General features: G+C 38.1%; 1 protein-coding gene across 2 annotated transcripts in view; it reads left to right on the top strand.

Moving 5' to 3' along the window:
• PPP1R1C (protein phosphatase 1 regulatory inhibitor subunit 1C) overlaps window positions 1–16,752 on the top strand; it is a gene marked incomplete at both ends in the record, with an annotated part of 109,459 nt that extends 92,707 nt beyond the window's left edge. For both annotated transcript variants that reach the window (XM_079781714.1, XM_079781713.1), the window contains one exon: window positions 16,664–16,752. In XM_079781714.1, the coding sequence (XP_079637840.1) occupies window positions 16,664–16,752 (89 nt within the window). The remainder of the gene's footprint in view (window positions 1–16,663) is intronic.
• Between the last annotated feature and the right edge of the window lie 549 nt (window positions 16,753–17,301).

The raw sequence follows: 17,301 nt of genomic DNA, 5'->3' as shown, positions 1-17,301 counted from the left end.
AAAGAAAAAGATTTTTTAAGATAAAGAATTATGGGCAGTTGCTGAGAAGTTCCTTTTAGACTTGCACCCTTCCACTGCAGGAGGCAGAAGAGGTGCAAATGGTATTCACACAACTGCTCTCTAACCTTTTCCCAGGTTTCATCAACAAAACTTAAGAAAGAAATCAAGAATCTGACTACGCTTAACAGAGCATAGTTTAAAGCATTTTTGAGGATTTCCCACGTTTTACACCCGGCTAATTCAAATTTTACAACAATCCACTCCTTACCCTAAGTCTGTGGTGCGCGCACACTTCTAGGAGCGATCCCTTGCCTCTTGCCTCTCGTTGGGCGTCAATATGCGGGGGCCTGATGCAGCGGGATCTCCCTTTTCCGTGGCCAGCACAGAGAGAGATGAAACTGGTTCTTGATAGAGGCGTCCAGGGATTGAGAAATAAAGAAATAAAGAGACACAGAAGTAGATGCAAGCTGGGTGCCGGGTGAGTCGCTGACCTCTTCTGCTGGAGAGACAGACGACTCCCTGAGCCACACAGCACATTTATTTATACTCCCATATACAAGGGGGGTTCACTGGAAAACTTAAGATTAAAGGAGCTTGGGAGGGCCCAGGTCTATTTCATTTCCTCTTTTCTGGTGGTAGACTGGTTCCCACATCTCAAAGCCCTCTTCCGGAACCTAGACAAAGGTAAGCCAGGAAATGACAACACCTCCGCACTCCTGGGGCGGGGTGCAACTAATATGACTCTGTCAAATATCTTGGGCTCAGCAATCTAAAGAATGTCCATGTGTCTTCCCAGGGGGCCCTCTACATCTCCCCCATTTTTAATTTTTTAAAAAATCTTGCATTTACAGACCAGAAATAAACATATAAGAATGAAAAATGTTTGAGTCCCAATTTCAATGTCCAATAGTTCCTCATGTGTACATGTCAGCAATGATATCTGGATGGTGGACAAACGGTGGCAATGCAGGCCTGACCGTCTCTGGTTTGGTCCTGGGCATCCTGCAGTGACGCACTGCTGCTGACTGCTAGCATGGCAAGGTGTCATCAGCGTCTTCCATCCCTGGACTGTTTCTCCTCTTGTCTTCATGGTTGGAGCAGACCTGTCAACTCCTCTCCTGCAGGAATCCACATGGTCTTGGAGTTGTTTTCTGAAAATATACAAATATATTCTCGACCAAAAGTTAATAAAGCAATCCTTTCTATAGATTTGACTTGGGATCTTTTTCATTTTTTTGCCCAAAATGATTTTCCTTTGGCTTATTCTGATACCAAGTGTGTTTTTTCATAGGTGTCCTGCTCTTAGTATTATAAATGAAAATTAGTTTTCAAAGTAAAAATTTTTTTTTCTGGATATTTTTCCTTACATAATATTTTTCCACTATCCCCCCTTTTTTATTTAATTATTAGGAGGCTTTTGCAAAAATTTTTAAAATGCAGTCTTGATCACTTTAAGTTTTAATTTTTTGCACAAAAATATGACTGCTTTTAGGTTCATTACATGTTAAGTAATTTTACCATGAAATGAACTACCAATAGAAATTTTAGTTAATACTTTAGGAACAGCCTTTTGTACAATTAAATTTTCTTGAATATTCAATTATTTCATTTAGCCAATTTAAATTAATCTGAAAATTTGACTGTTTTACTGTTAAAATTTTAATACTCTAAACAACAATCTTAGTTTATCCTGTAAATGTTAATGGAAAGGTTTATTTGTATCCTTGAGAAAGCCCTGAGCATTACTGGATTTAGGCTGGATTTAGACATAGGGCACCTGCCATGGGCCAACTCTCTGTTGCCTGGGTCCCAATCCAAGCTGGGCCATATCTCTCTGTTATCTGCGTCTCTTTCTGATTTGAGCTGAGCCAAGTCTCTGTATGTTGCCTGGGTCCCGATCTGAGCTGGGCATGGGAAGTGTGAAGCAGCCATGGGGCAGGAGACCTCCCTCAGAAGGGGCGAGTGTTCAGGCCCCTGCAATGTTGGGGGGGTGAGGTTCTGTGCCCCACCTCTGTTGACCCCCAAATTCTCTCCTGATGGCCCCTTGCGACTGTGCCTGTCTTAGGTTGTTCCTCCCTTGAGGAATCTTACCCGTCTTTGACTAACCAGCCATCCTCCGGGGCCAAGCAGGGTGATGTGAGGTTCAGTTCTGTCTCCTTGGTAGCCTATGCCCCTATGGCCTCTATGCCCAGCACCTGCCTTGGGATCCCCTCACCCGCTGGCGGGGCCCTGGCATTGATCACATATCTTGGGGAACCCAGGTTTCTTCTCCAGGGAGGGCCCAGCTCATGCCATTGTGCAAGAGACAGATCCGTGGTACCAGCCATCACGAGGCTTCAACCTCAGCATGAACTGAAAACTCAGGCAACAGCTGTGGGAGGGTCCGTCTTTGCAAAAAGAGCAAGAAGGGCTAATATAGAATGCTCAATTGCCTTCCCAAGGGGGCCTTCCACACAGTGGAAGGGATTAAATCCTTTCATGTCCTTTTTAAATTGCTGCCAATCATTCAAAGAATTAGTTTGTAAGTTTGTTTGGTATATGCTGTTGTAAAATATCAAAAATTATAATGACATTGTAGAATAATATCATGTAAGGATATCCTTTGCTCTAGGCCATGGCAATCCAATTTCAAACTGGCTGTCAATTATTTAGTTACTCGATTTTGCCATTTTTGGGGCCAAAACCTTCATAACATTTAAAGTATATTTATTAATTTTTATTTGATAAGGCTTTCCATGCAATTTCAAGTATATTAGATCTTTTTTTTTAAAAGATTTCCTTTAAGAAGAGAGGATAAATTTCTTGTATTACTCCGGGCCCTTGGAGCTTTCCAAGAATCATCTCTGTTAAGACCTTGAAATTTTAACATGGTAAAAAAACCATCAAATATATATATATATTCATATATGATTTAAAGATTATAATACTTTTTTATAATTATCTTAATATATCAAATTTAAACTTTTAGAGCTGGCCAGTCAAATATTTTTAGCATGTCCTAGACTAATAACACAATAACACTTTATATTTCTAAGAATAAATACAAGACATAATCAATTAAGAGCTTCAATTCTGACCTCTAGGTTTCATGCAATGCATACTCAGATCAACATTTCAGTATTATAAGAATTCAATACATTTAGATCATTTAAATTTATCATTTGATTTAGTAAACTTCCAAGTTCTTTTAAATTCCCAGCTGATAGGCCTGGACCAGCCTCTAAATTTCAAAATGGTCACAATTTTCCTGCTGGGGAAGTCAAGAAGCAAACTCTCAGCCATTCATATGTAAACTTGACTATTTCCTTCCTGCTATTTACTTGCCTCTGGCGGGAAATTTCAAGAGTTACTTTAGATGTCTTGGGAAACTGGCCTGTATTTCTTTCTCCGGTTCATCTTCGCCATTTTTAAGGCCAAAACAGTCTCGGGTTTTTATTCTGTACACAGCAAAAAGTCAAGTTCAGCTCAAAACTATGCGCACTCGTTTTTAAACTGGCCCTTTCCCTTTACATGTGCACAGAAACCCCGGATGCATTTATGAATTTGTAAAAGCTTTAAGTCATTAGCTGGAAAATAAATAAAGATGGTGAAGATGAGGCCTCTCAAAGTGGCCTTTCCCCCACCTCCTTGTTTCTTCGGGGGAAGTTTCAGTAATGGTCTGGCATCTACTGTTTTTATCTTATTTATTTTTTCAATTTTTATTTTTATTTTTTTATTTTTTAAGGAAAGAAAAAGATTTTTTAAGATAAAGAATTATGGGCAGTTGCTGAGAAGTTCCTTTTAGACTTGCACCCTTCCACTGCAGGAGGCAGAAGAGGTGCAAATGGTATTCACACAACTGCTCTCTAACCTTTTCCCAGGTTTCATCAACAAAACTTAAGAAAGAAATCAAGAATCTGACTACGCTTAACAGAGCATAGTTTAAAGCATTTTTGAGGATTTCCCACGTTTTACACCCGGCTAATTCAAATTTTACAACAATCCACTCCTTACCCTAAGTCTGTGGTGCGCGCACACTTCTAGGAGCGATCCCTTGCCTCTTGCCTCTCGTTGGGCGTCAATATGCGGGGGCCTGATGCAGCGGGATCTCCCTTTTCCGTGGCCAGCACAGAGAGAGATGAAACTGGTTCTTGATAGAGGCGTCCAGGGATTGAGAAATAAAGAAATAAAGAGACACAGAAGTAGATGCAAGCTGGGTGCCGGGTGAGTCGCTGACCTCTTCTGCTGGAGAGACAGACGACTCCCTGAGCCACACAGCACATTTATTTATACTCCCATATACAAGGGGGGTTCACTGGAAAACTTAAGATTAAAGGAGCTTGGGAGGGCCCAGGTCTATTTCATTTCCTCTTTTCTGGTGGTAGACTGGTTCCCACATCTCAAAGCCCTCTTCCGGAACCTAGACAAAGGTAAGCCAGGAAATGACAACACCTCCGCACTCCTGGGGCGGGGTGCAACTAATATGACTCTGTCAAATATCTTGGGCTCAGCAATCTAAAGAATGTCCATGTGTCTTCCCAGGGGGCCCTCTACACATTGCAGCATTATTTATAATGGCCAAGATTTAGAAGCAGCCCCTATTAGTAGTAGAGTGGCTTAAAAAATTTGTGGTACATTTACACAATGGAATACTCCTCTGCCATAAAAAAAAAGAGAGAGAGAAGGAAATCTTACCTGAAGAGCATTATGCTAAGTGAAATACACCAAAGAAATACAAATACCATATGATTTCAATTATATGTGGAATCCAATGAACAAAATAAACTAACAAACTATAAACTGACTCATAGATCCAGAGAACAGACTGGCAGCTGTCAGAGGGGAGGGTTTTGGGGAACTGGGTGAAGAAGGTGAAGGGATTAAGCAAAGCAAAACAAAATGAAAGAACTTTTAGACACAGACAACAGTATAGTGATTACCAGAGGGAAAGGATGTGAGGGGAGGTAGAAGAAGGTAAAGGGGGGATAAATAGAGATGGAAAGAGACTTGACTTGGGATGCTGAAAACACAATACAATATGCAGATGCTGTAGTATAGAATTGTACCCTAGAAACCTATACAATTTTATTAACCAATGTCACCCCAAATAAATTCAATTAAAAAATAAATTAAATTTTCAAGGAACCTAAAAAGTAAATAAAATACAGTACATTCAAACAAGAATATTCTACAAAACTATTAATATATATTCATTTATAAAATTTCTTAATGATTCCCCATATTATATCAAGAAGAAAATTTTGTGATATAATATTAAATGGAGAAAGTAAGAAAGATATTGTATTCTGATCTAACATGATAAAAATGTATGGAATAAAAGCTGAGGGGTAAAATGTTAACAGCATTTTTCACTAAATAGAGGGATCATGGGTGATCTATTGTCCACTTTGTACTTTACTGGGTTTCCAACAAAGGTCACATACTACTTTTATATAATAAGTAATAAAGTATTCTTGCATAAGCACAAAATAAATTCCTGGATTTTTGTCAAATATAATGGATGTGGCTTTTTATTATGGTATCTGGTCTATAACAAAAAGGTACAAGCTGTACTGTCTCAGCACACACTAATCTACAGTTATTTGTGTACAGAGAGTATTATCCTAAGAATAAATATCTAAAAATAATTGGAAATCATAATAAGCTCCCTAAAATAACTTTGTTGGGGGAAAAAAACCACATGAAAAATTCGATTCTAGTAACCGACTCTTCAACAGATGTAATGTGTCTCTACATTCTTTTGGTGATCATAATTTCTAGGGAAAAAATCAGGACAAAGGTCATTTGTAATGCTGCAATGACATTGGTGCAAGAAGTAGTTTTGGAGATGTTGGAATTCCTAGGACATTTTCATAATTTATGAGGAAAACATTTCAGTATATTTGAAATTACTATTTGCCTTATTTCTAAGTAGAATCAGTCCTACTAATAGGCAGAGAATAGGGACCTATCTAAATATTATGATGTAAGGAACAGTGCAAAGTCCTAATTTCCTGAAACATCTCCACCTAGGGTGGTCTTTCTTGATACCTGGATTAAAATTGCCATTACTTAAACCTTTCTTTGGAGATGTGATAAAGAAATGTATATTCCTCAGGAAAAAGATGTTAAAATGTTCACCCTATTATATTGCAAGGCATGAAGGAGGATCCTTAATAAGGAATAGTCTGTGACTAGAAGAATGATATCTTGGCCTTAAGGGAATGAGAAACTAAATTCCATAATGGGAGAAGAACTAGATTGGAATTCAGGAACTTTGAGTCCTGGTGCTGTTTTTGATATTGACTTAGCAAGGCTTCTTGGGTGACTCATTTCCTTATTGTGAAATGTGGAATGTGGATCATAGAAGTAACCCTTCTGACTTTGCCGTGTTATGCTAAGGATAGAATGACATGCATTCTTTTCTTTGAAAAATTGAAAAGTGCTATAAAAATATAAGGTATTATTATTATTAGACAGGATGATAGAATCAAGATCAGGAAAATAAAATGGATGGTAGAGGGAGCCTCACTTCAGGTTAGCTAGTGATAACTATAAATATTGATAATATAGAATGAAGATGCAAAGGAAGGAAAGAGGACCAGGCTTCTAAACAGTCCTGCACTCTAAGATGGATTGGATGCCCCATGGGGCAGTTGGGATAAATTATGCTTAAACTGAACTTCACTTTTACCTAGAATTGCCTGTTACGATAAATTGAGTGGGAATATATATATATGAACAAAAACCATTATGGCATCAAGAATATAGATTCTGTTTACTTGCATTTTCCAGGCCAAATTGAAATAATGATAAGGTTGAAACACGAGCTAATTTATTAGAGGGTTTTAAAAAGTACTTTTGCTATATTTTCTTAGAGTCTTTGGTGTCACTATCTGGTTATGTCATCTCCATAATTGTTGAAGTAAATATTTAACCTGAGAAAACTGACGAATTATAAACCTAGGTTGAGACACTTCTGGGTAAAACACTTCTTTTAGAATCACTCAAATTCCTTTATGGTTATTTTAAAATCCACACGACGAGAACTAACCATAAATGCTCAGGGTTTTGTAATAATAAAATTACTGCCTCGGGACCAAGGAGAGCATGAAATGAGTGGTGGTAATTTTGACCTCTGGTCTGCTAGTTTATGATACTTAGCCTTCAAAGGATGCCTTGTCTATAGGGAGACAATTAATGATTATGTGAAAAAACTGTCCTAGATTTTCTCTATTATTTTAATTTCAGTAATGAGTCTAAGGTTTAGAAGTAACTTGAAAGATACTCCTGAGACACAATGAAAAATTTCCCACCTTTGTCTGGTCAGCTCAGCATAAGTTTCATTCAAAGCTGGAGATATGGACAACAAACAACAAAAAGAAGAAAAAGAAAAATTAATACCCCAGCTGTCCTTCATTTCCTTTCTGTCTCCCATCCCAAAAGGAGATTCCAAGAAAGATATAAGACAGAGAGAAAAAACTATTCAGGACATTTTGGGTTTCCCATGTCAAAAACCATACCTAATTAGCTTAGGCAAAGGGAAATCTATTGAAAGTTTACTTGGTTACTTCATGTTATTAAGGGAAATTACACTGCTAGAACAGCAGTGAGCCTCAGGAAAAAAAAAAAGAAACAAATGAGGCTGCCATCTCTTCTATTTCATTCATTTTGCCTGTCAAATTGATCCTCACCGCAGTCCCCTGCAGACCAATTCTCTCCTTAAGTAGCAGACATGGTCAAGAGCAAACAACTTTAATATTCTGTACTATCTATAATTTAAAAACTCTCTCATGATGACTTGGTTTCTGACAGCAAGATCATGGGGAAAGGATTAGGACTGGCATAGCATGTCAGGTGTGCCTGGCCTTGTTATCCCATGTTCGGAGTGTGGAGAGAGTGGTTCCTGGAAGAAGGTGAGTGGGAGAATAGTCTTTCACCCCAACAAGGGGAAGGTAGAGAGTATTGCCCAAAGACTAAACAAGAAATACTCATAAAAAACAAATCAGGAATCAGGAAGGCCTGGAGATAATGTTACTTGTTGAGAAATTAACAAACATTCATGAGAACCTTATATCTTTTATTTCTGGCCCTTTCTAATTATAATCTGGCAGCACTGTTGGTGAATCTCCAGAACGCACAGCCTCCAATTATAAAAATGGATTGTGTTATGAAAATTGACTTGTAAGGAATTTGGATCTGTGAATATACAGAATCAATACCATTAGTGGTATTTTTTTCCAGGCCAGTTTATAGAAGTAGAATCCGCACTATGCCCAAATGGAGGAAATTTGTTGCTCATAGACCTGCCCTGACAGAAATGATGAAAGAAGTTCTTTAGATAGAAGAAAAAATGTAAAGATCAGAAACTTGGATCTACCTAAAGAAAGGAAGAGCATCATTAAAGGAATAAGTAAAGTTAAAATTAAAACTTTAACTTTTCTTATTATTTTTTAAAGAATAGTTTTTTAATTGGAAAGTGCTAGTCCTGTGAGTTGATAGTTACATCCAGTCTCAAATCTTTATTGGACTGGACATGGATCAGGAAAGAATATGTGAGCTTAAAGATATAACAATAGAAACTCCCAAAACGGAAAAGCAAAGAATTAAAATACAAAAATACAAAACAGTATATGCAAGAATTGTGAGAACTTGTGCCTCTGGACTATGACCTTCACTAGTGCGTCTCAGCCTCCCTCCCCCCATTAGGTGACACATTACACCAAAGGGGAGTGGAATTGGCATTGCCTTCCCCCAGGTCGGTTAGTTTCTGATAAAACCCCCGAAGGTTAGGCTGTGGTAAAATATTTCCTCTGGAGAGAGACCTCGTAAAGAAGAACAGAGTTCTCCGTTTTTGAAAATGCCCACTGTTCCCCTTTCCTGTCAGAAGCATGAGATTTTTCTTTGACTTTTATTGCAAGAAATTAGTAGAACTCCCAGAGGTAAAATTTTACAAAAGTGTGAGGTCCCCTCCTGGCCCCCCACTTCTCACCCCACCCAGAGTTTTTAATCTCTCAGCCTGTTCACACTGAGCCTCCAGCCATTCATCAATTACACTTTGGGTTTTTCTACGCTGGTACTGGTTCCTACATAAGCTTCTGCTCCAGTAACTTGTGTTCGCCTGTATTCACATGTCTGTCTCTCCATATTTTGGCAGGTTGTGGCATTGATTTGCCCTGTGACCTTACTTCTCGAACAGATCTAAGAATTGTTTGTGTTTGTTTTTTTATTCCAGTTTGTAAAGCTTTTTTACTTGTTATAACAGAGTGGTGACTTCTAAGTTCCTAACATCCCAGACACAGAGTGATTCTTTGTAAATATAGATCTGATTGTGTTGTTCCTCTATTAAAAAACAAAATAAAATAAACAAACAACAACAAAAACACACCTACCAGTGCAGTGGCTCCCTGCAATAACAGCCAAACTCTTATAAGTTCCTACTCCCTGGGCAGGCTCCTCCTCCTCCCTGCCTGCTTTCATCTCGCTAAGCTTACCTTCTTCTCCTCTCCATCATTCACGTCATTTCTGACACTCCAGGCTCACTGCTACTCTTTGACCATGGCAGGCATGCTCCAAACTTAAAGCCTTTGCAATTCTTGTTCCAGCTGCTTGGGATGGTCTTTTCCCAGATATATCTATGAGCTATCAGTATGTCTAGTCAGGGTCTATTCTTGCCAGCAGGCTCTGCTGTTGCTGGAAGATTTCTCCGTGAACTTAGAATCAAAACTGGATCACTTGGTTATGTGACTGGGCATATACTGGCAACAGCCTATGGTACCCTGTAGGTACTCTGGCTTCCATCAGAAAGTACCCTGCCTGGAAGACAGCCTTCAAACATACTAACACAGGACATCATCCTGTGGACACACTTAAGAAACACAGACAGCATTTACTTTAGTGGCTATAAATGCAACTCCCCTTTCATTATTTCATTTTTAGTGCTTTTAAGGCTAACCACTGACTTTTGCTGATTGATGCCTTCTTTATTTTAGGCATGCTATTGTGTCCAATCAATGGCAGTCAAGTCTCACAGGCTAGGGAGCCATTCTGTCTCTTTCTAAAGTGAAATTGCCCAACACCGTTTAGCTCCATTATGTGTAGGCTTAAAATTTTAACTCTACTTCTGAGTCCATGGGGAATGCATTAGCTAAGAAGAAAAAGAGGGTATGAGAGGCACTTGATTGTAGAGGGCAAAAGAGGCACTCAGTCTATCAAAGTGACTCTCATCCTAGCTCGAGTAGCAGGATCCTCGCAAAATTTATATAAATTTTTGCCTGGCCCCAACCTCAGACTTACTGATAAAGACATGAGCACTTTACATTTTGATAAGTGAGACTAGATTGCTCTCCAAAGATTTACTTGAATCCACACTTTTAACAATAGTATATAAGTGTACCTCCTCAGTATTTACTGCTAAATCTTTCACTAAGGCTTTTGGGCACTGGCGTTAGTAAAATATACGATAGATAAACATATACATAAAATATATAATACTTATGGACATCAAATAAACATGCTGTCCCTATTCTTATATATTAGGAAGAGAGAAGCATATTACACATTGACTCACCTATACAAAAATGCTTCCCTGCGTGTTTATTTACAGTTTGTCTTAACTGACCAGTCACCATATGAGAACAGAGATTAATTGTGCTGTGTATATGTAGTTTACTTCAAATAAAGTAGAAAGAGATCGATTTAAGGTGAGTTCAGAAAATATGTGTTTGGCTTTGGAATGATATCAATGATATCAATGACCCTTGAAGTCTGTGATCCTTGGTGTGTTAATGTATAGCTATTCATTATAAATCAATGACAAGAAGATTAACTAAACTATATGTGAAAGCATTTTGGGAAAAGTAAAGAACTTTTTCATTCTGAGAGATGATGGGCTTTACTGAGGAGTTTTGCTGTACCATATTAGAGGTTAAATATATTTCTCAAGTTTACCTAGCATGGTTATTTTGATAAAATTTGAAGTGTCAAAACACAAGGAACTGTTAGAAAACTGTTTTTTCTAAGGCCACTGGAATCACTCTTTTGTATATGGCAGGCTTTCAGAAAACTAACATGTTTTGCAAATAGTTTTCTCATATAGAAATCAGATTTGCTCTTTCCTTTACTCTAGCCAGTGCACTGCTCAAGAAATGGCTGTTCAAATTATATTCTGAGTTGGAGACCTTCTTTACCATATCAGAACTTTACAAATGCATTATTTGTTCTACTGGTTCATAACATCTCTTCAATGAATTAACTTCATTGATGCCCACACCATCATCCTATGACAAACTTCACCATCCGATGTGTAGTTGTGTCTCTCTAATGCTCAACACACAGTGGGGAGGGGTGTGCTTTTTTATATTAACTCATATTGCTTGATGGCTATTATGTCTCATCTCCCAAACCAAATCATGATATCATTTCTGTGCCGCCTAGATCTAGTCCCAGATCTGAGCACAGCAGAGAGAAAGGCTGCTTCTTTCTAGTAACCTGTACGTTATTTGTAACTGGGTTCTATGCTGGAAACATTCCTGGAAGGTAAAATTTTGTATTTCTTGAATTCTATTCAAAACAATGACAACAGCAAAGACTGAAACATTACATCTAATCTATAAGCCATGTAATGTCCTTTGAAAGAGCTTGATAATAAGAAGGGTCTCATGATCCTGTGAATCAAATTTCCCTTCTGGTTTTAACTTCAAAAAAGATCAATGACAGTGGAAGATTGAGTCCTGGTGACTCAGATGAACAGCCCCCAATAGGAATTAAAGACCCTAGTTTGTGTCCCAACTCAGCCAATGATTGCTCTGTGAATTTAAGCAAGTCATTTTGCTATCTGAATTTTTTCCTTCATCTTTAAATTGCAGGGATTAGACTAGGATTCATATTCACAATTTTAAAACTATGCACCCTTTTTCCTAAAAAGGCACAAATATAACTATAAATATAATTCCAAGAGGGGTCAGAGGCTCTCTGTAATCCACCCACAGATTCATTAGAGGGCTTTCAGATGACTTCTAAGATCTAAAGTATGTGGTTTAAAAAAATGAATCCATTTACATGTGCTACTCCCAATGTGAATTAGTTTTAAAATATAGAGATTTGGGCCAGTTATGTCTTTTGATGTTATAATTACTTTTTGCAACGTTTGCTGTTATAATTACTTTTTGTAACTTAGAGTACTCACAGCAGAGCTCATTTTTCAGTTAAAAATAAGATCTCCTTTGTGCATTAATAATATCTCAGGGTCAGTGTAGTTGCTAGTCTCCACCCTGCTACTCAATGCGGGGTTCCTTCTATAACTTGCCTCAGAGATCAAAATGTAGCTTTGACCTGAACACACACACTGGTGGGGAGCTCACATGTTTATTGCTAGGCAAACATCAAGAGTTTAGGAATTTTTTTCTTTATATTGGGCTGTAATCGGCCCTCACCACATAAATTTCAGCCATTGACCCTATTTCTGCTCCCAGGAGCTACATAAATAAATTGTATTTCTCCAGTCTTTTAGGAATTCAGTGGCAGCTTCTTTTGTCCTCTCTTAATTCTTTCTCTGTTAAACATTCTAGTTTCATATTTAATTCTTCTAGAAAAGTGATTTCATAAGATTACTTTTATTTTTTTCTTTATTGATTAAAGTATTACATATGTGTCCTTATTGCCCCATTGTCCCCCCGCCCCCAACTCCATAAATTTACTTTTAATCCCAATTATCTCCTTCAATGAAACTCTTAAAATTCAGAGTCAAGGATTAGGCAGCATGGCTCAGCCCGTGTGGTACAATGGTCAAGCATCAGACTATGAACCAGGAGGTTGACAGTTTGATTCTGGGTCAGAGTACATGCCTGGGTTGCAGGCTTGATCCCCAGTGGGAGACGTGCAGGAGCCAGCCTACTGATGATGTTCCTCTCTCATTGATGTTTCTATCTCTCTGTTTCCCTTCCTTTCTCTCTCTTAAAAAAATCAATGAAAACATAGTTTTAAAAAAGGAGTTAGGCAGCATGATCCAGAAAGTTTCTGACCAACACATGATTAGAGAGTGGTTCCCTCTCTTAAACCGCTGACTCCGCTGTTAGGAATGCCGCCAACACCTCCAAGAGCTCTGTTCCTAGAAACAGGTGACTCTACTGGGTCATTGTGAAATTGTGGTCACCTGGAACCCCTAGCTATAATCAATCTAGGTTGCCCTCATTCTCTATATTTTTGATTGAAAATAATCTTTCTAAAAACAAAACTCCCTGTTGACCTCTACCATAATTGCTTAGACCATCTCTCCAGCAATTAAACCCTTTTGGAATACTGCTTGTATTGTCATTCATTATGCCATCTTATCTCCCAAGTTTTGTGCCATCTACAAATGTAATAAACCTGACTTTCCTCCTCCAAATTTATTGGTAATCATATTGGCCTGTGGTTTGCCAAGTACAAGCCTCCTTCTATGGATTCATTATTCATTATTCATAATTCTTCACTCAGCCACTTCTTCACAACCTCATCCAACTCACATTTAACCTCCTGATCTACAGGGTGGAGAAGAGCATGAGTATTATGTTCTGTTTGGAGGCAATGCTTATTTCTTTTCCTTTAACTTTTACTTCATCTACTTTCTTTCCTCAAACTCTATTTTGTTCATTCCTTCACGTATTCATATTGCACATCCCACTCTTACATGTGGTCCCCTTTTCCATGTGTGCATTTTGCTATGGAGAAAAGAACCTACATTGTGATTTTTGGGGAGTCCTTTGACTTCTGCCAGGTGCAAGGCTGGCCGAGTCTGTGCTGTCTCCAGGGGCCCTTTGCCCATGCTGAGAGTCAGCCCCTGTGCGGGTGAGGTGTTTTCCTACATGAGCATTAGCACTCGGCAGAGGAGGAGGCTGAGAATCTCATCAACACCCAAACCAAGTTATTTCCCTCCACCTCCATAATTACTCAAATATCAATGGTGGGCTTAGAGAAAATTTAAAAACAAAGTATATGTGTGTTTGGAGATGGGAAGAGGGTGGTGGAGAGAAAGATTTATTAGTCCTCACAGATTTTACACTTTAATCTCAGCATTATTGTACCTATAACCAAATAAATATTGCTGATAGGAAAAAAAGATTCAAAACAATTTTACCAACAATCCATTATCTAGTGGAAATATGCCATTAGTGTAAACTGCTTTGGGAGCCAAAACATGTGTGGTTTTATAGAAATGTTCTACAGAACATCTCTGTGATGTCACCAACTCTTGCCTCATCCAAACCTTTTACCTAGAAACAGTTAGTGTCACACTCAACTAAAGCTAAGCAAGGCCCTTCCAAGGTTTGCCCAAGTGAGTGGTTTTACTTTTAAAATGGCTTACTTATATAACTTTGTGACCATTAATATTGTAAAATGAATTAAGTATGGATCAGGGTAAGCAAGGAGACCTATACTCATGTATAGAAAATTAATTAACAGTTGATTAGTGGTTTAGTAAGTTGGGTACTTTGGTTACTGATTTTTTTAAAAATGTTTAACCCCCTAAGATAGACAAATCAATGTTGACATTAAGTTATAAACCCTAATTTAAAGAAAATTATATTAAACACAGCTTTATTACTCTGTAGCTAGTCACCTTGCAGATGAAAGGGATGAGCTTGGAGGCAAACCCAGAGCGGTCCAGACAAGTTCAGCTCAGGAGCGAGAGTGGCAGACAGCTGAATGATGACTGGGCTTTAATATTTTAGAGGCAATCCCGAGATCATCTGAGCCAGGTTAATAGGTACTGTAACTTTGTTAAGTCCTAGAGGATATTAGGAAAATCTAGGTCAGTGTCCAAAAAGCTAAAGGTGAAAATAAGTTGGAGTCTCCTGAGAGTGGAATTTTATGCCTCAGTCAGTTAGTCAGCCAGTTGTCCTACACCGAGGGACTATGATGTGTCAGACCTTCTCTTATAACTATATTACCCTTAGAATCCTGAGCAAATTTTATCTTCTTAGCGTCTAAATTTCACCATCCAGGTATTTATCTTATGGGGTTGTAGTGAGGTCAGTGACTCAGGTATGTAAGACTCTAGCAGTGATTAATTGGATGCTTTTTAAACTCTCTTCCCTTCTCCTTAGCATTTAGACTTCTGTTTTTTTACCCATGTAATTTGCAATAATATGAAAAAAGTTCCATTTGTTAATAACAAACGTCTCTCTAAAGTCTTGGGTCAACAGGAATTGTGAGTGATCTGTGTTTGCGGATCAAATTAAAGTATTTAAATATTATTACAACTGATCAAATATTTTTGCAAGATAATCCACCAAGCCCAAGGATGTCATTCTTTGCCAAAGAGCACTCTGCAGTACATGAAAACCCACACTTTCCCCCCCAGTTTTTTTGTTTCATAGCAAGCATGAGCAGCAACTTCCTTTCATTTATCAGTTCTAACTGGTGTGTTTTTCAGTAGTACTTATAAAAACCTCATAAACCAACTTTCTAAAATAAAAAATTTGTATAAAATGTCCCATATGCAGAGTGTCAGCTAGCATAAAGATACTTTTGTAGATTGATATGGCTGTAGTAGTTGTCTTCTGATTTATATTCCAACTTTGAATTAATTTTGAAAAAAATCTGAATATACATTAGTGTGGAATGGCCAAAAACATATACCAAATTGTTTGTTACTTCATTAATTCTATCAACCATTTAGGTGATAAATATTAATGAGCACCTGCTATTTGCCAGGCACTGAGTCTAGGACCCCAACGTGAATCTACATAATCCTGATATCAAAAAGTTTGTTCTAATGAGAAAGATAGATAAACAACGTGAGTTCTATTGGGTGATTGGTACAAGAGCAAGTGATCCAAGAGCAGTGGGGAAACATGAGAAAGATCTAGGTCATTCTACGTGGGAATTAGGGAGCCTTCCCAGAGGAGGCAAGCTGAGACCAGAAGGATGAGTGGGAGATTACCAGGTGGGTGAGTAGGAAGAAGCCACTTGTCAGAGAACAGAACAAGAAACGCATGGATGCTTGATGGAACCTGGTCTGATCAGGGAATAGGGAAGAGTAGGTTGTATTGTTAAAGAGTAAATTACTGTGAACGGCGAGAGCAGGAAGGGCTGGTGAGAAATGAGGCCAAATTGGTAGGGAGAGGCCAGATCACATAAGCCTGTACAGCAGGCAAAGGTATGCCAATGTTTTTTTCTCTCTGTAGGAGGTAGGGGAAGTTACTGAAGAATTTTGAGTACAGAGGTTTCATAATTATAAGTATGTTCCTATTCCCAATAACAATATTATGATTCTTTTGTTGTTTACACGTTACAATGAAATGGCAAACAGCAGCCCCTTTGTTCCTAGGGGTTTCAGTGGTTCTCATTGTAAGAGAGTCCAGAGATGCCAAAAGAAATATTTGAACTAAAATGATGTACCAGGATTACAATAAGAGCCTGTGAGCAGATTTTTCGGTTTACAGGTTTTTAACAGGCTGTGATGCAACTCTTAATGGAGAAGATAAATTATAAAAGATTGGCCACCTCTCATGGAAATTTGGCTGCATATGTTTTTATTCCTTGGCGAATTAAAAAGTTTGCATAGGATTAGATTGTTGAGATTCCCGGAGAAAATACATATACCCCAGCAAATACTTCCCACTCATTTTCTTTATCTCTAGCAGCAAAGCAGTGTATCTGTCAGGACACATTTCATTTAAATTAATTTGTATCATTTCAGGGGTTAAACACCTGAAAGGCCAGAGTGAATCAGCATTCCCTGAAGAAGAGGAAGGCGTCAACGAAAGAGAAAAGCAATGGGACCATTAATTACGGGTCTGCAGCAAGAGGGCATCTTGGGAGTAGGAACTATTAACTTTTCTGAATAACCCGTGGACGCTACTGCTTGACTTCCAGAAGCATTCTCCATCTGTGCTCTCCACACTCATCCCGTAGTAGTGCACCTCCTCGGAAGCCCTCCTTGATTGAACTTGAGAACTAATTACAGATTGTTCCATATCACTTACAAGTAAAGAACAAGCACTTATTTTACAGGGGTTTTTCTTTTTCGTGACATTGACATTTGCAAACATGGGAGTGTTCTAACTTTAATACTGCTGAGCTAATTGCTGATGTCCTACTGACATAGTTTGCCTTCTAAGGTCAAATGTAAATAGCAGCAATTTAAGAGTAAAAAGTAAATATTAAATACACATAAATGTGTGTCTGGGTTTAACTTATAGAGGAATATTTCATGAATATCAATATTTAATATGTTTGTTAACTTTTAAGTTGATCTGTACATAATATTTATTTCAAAATGATGAAGAAATGCCAGGTTTCTTGATTCAAAAATACCACAATATATTCATCTTTAGT

The sequence above is a fragment of the Cnephaeus nilssonii genome (assembly GCF_951640355.1).
Source record: "Cnephaeus nilssonii genome assembly, chromosome: 10".
NCBI classification, from domain to species: domain Eukaryota; kingdom Metazoa; phylum Chordata; class Mammalia; order Chiroptera; family Vespertilionidae; genus Cnephaeus; species Cnephaeus nilssonii.
The sequence above is the reverse complement of the archived record's forward strand: the minus strand, read 5'-3'. Positions and strand labels throughout refer to the sequence as shown.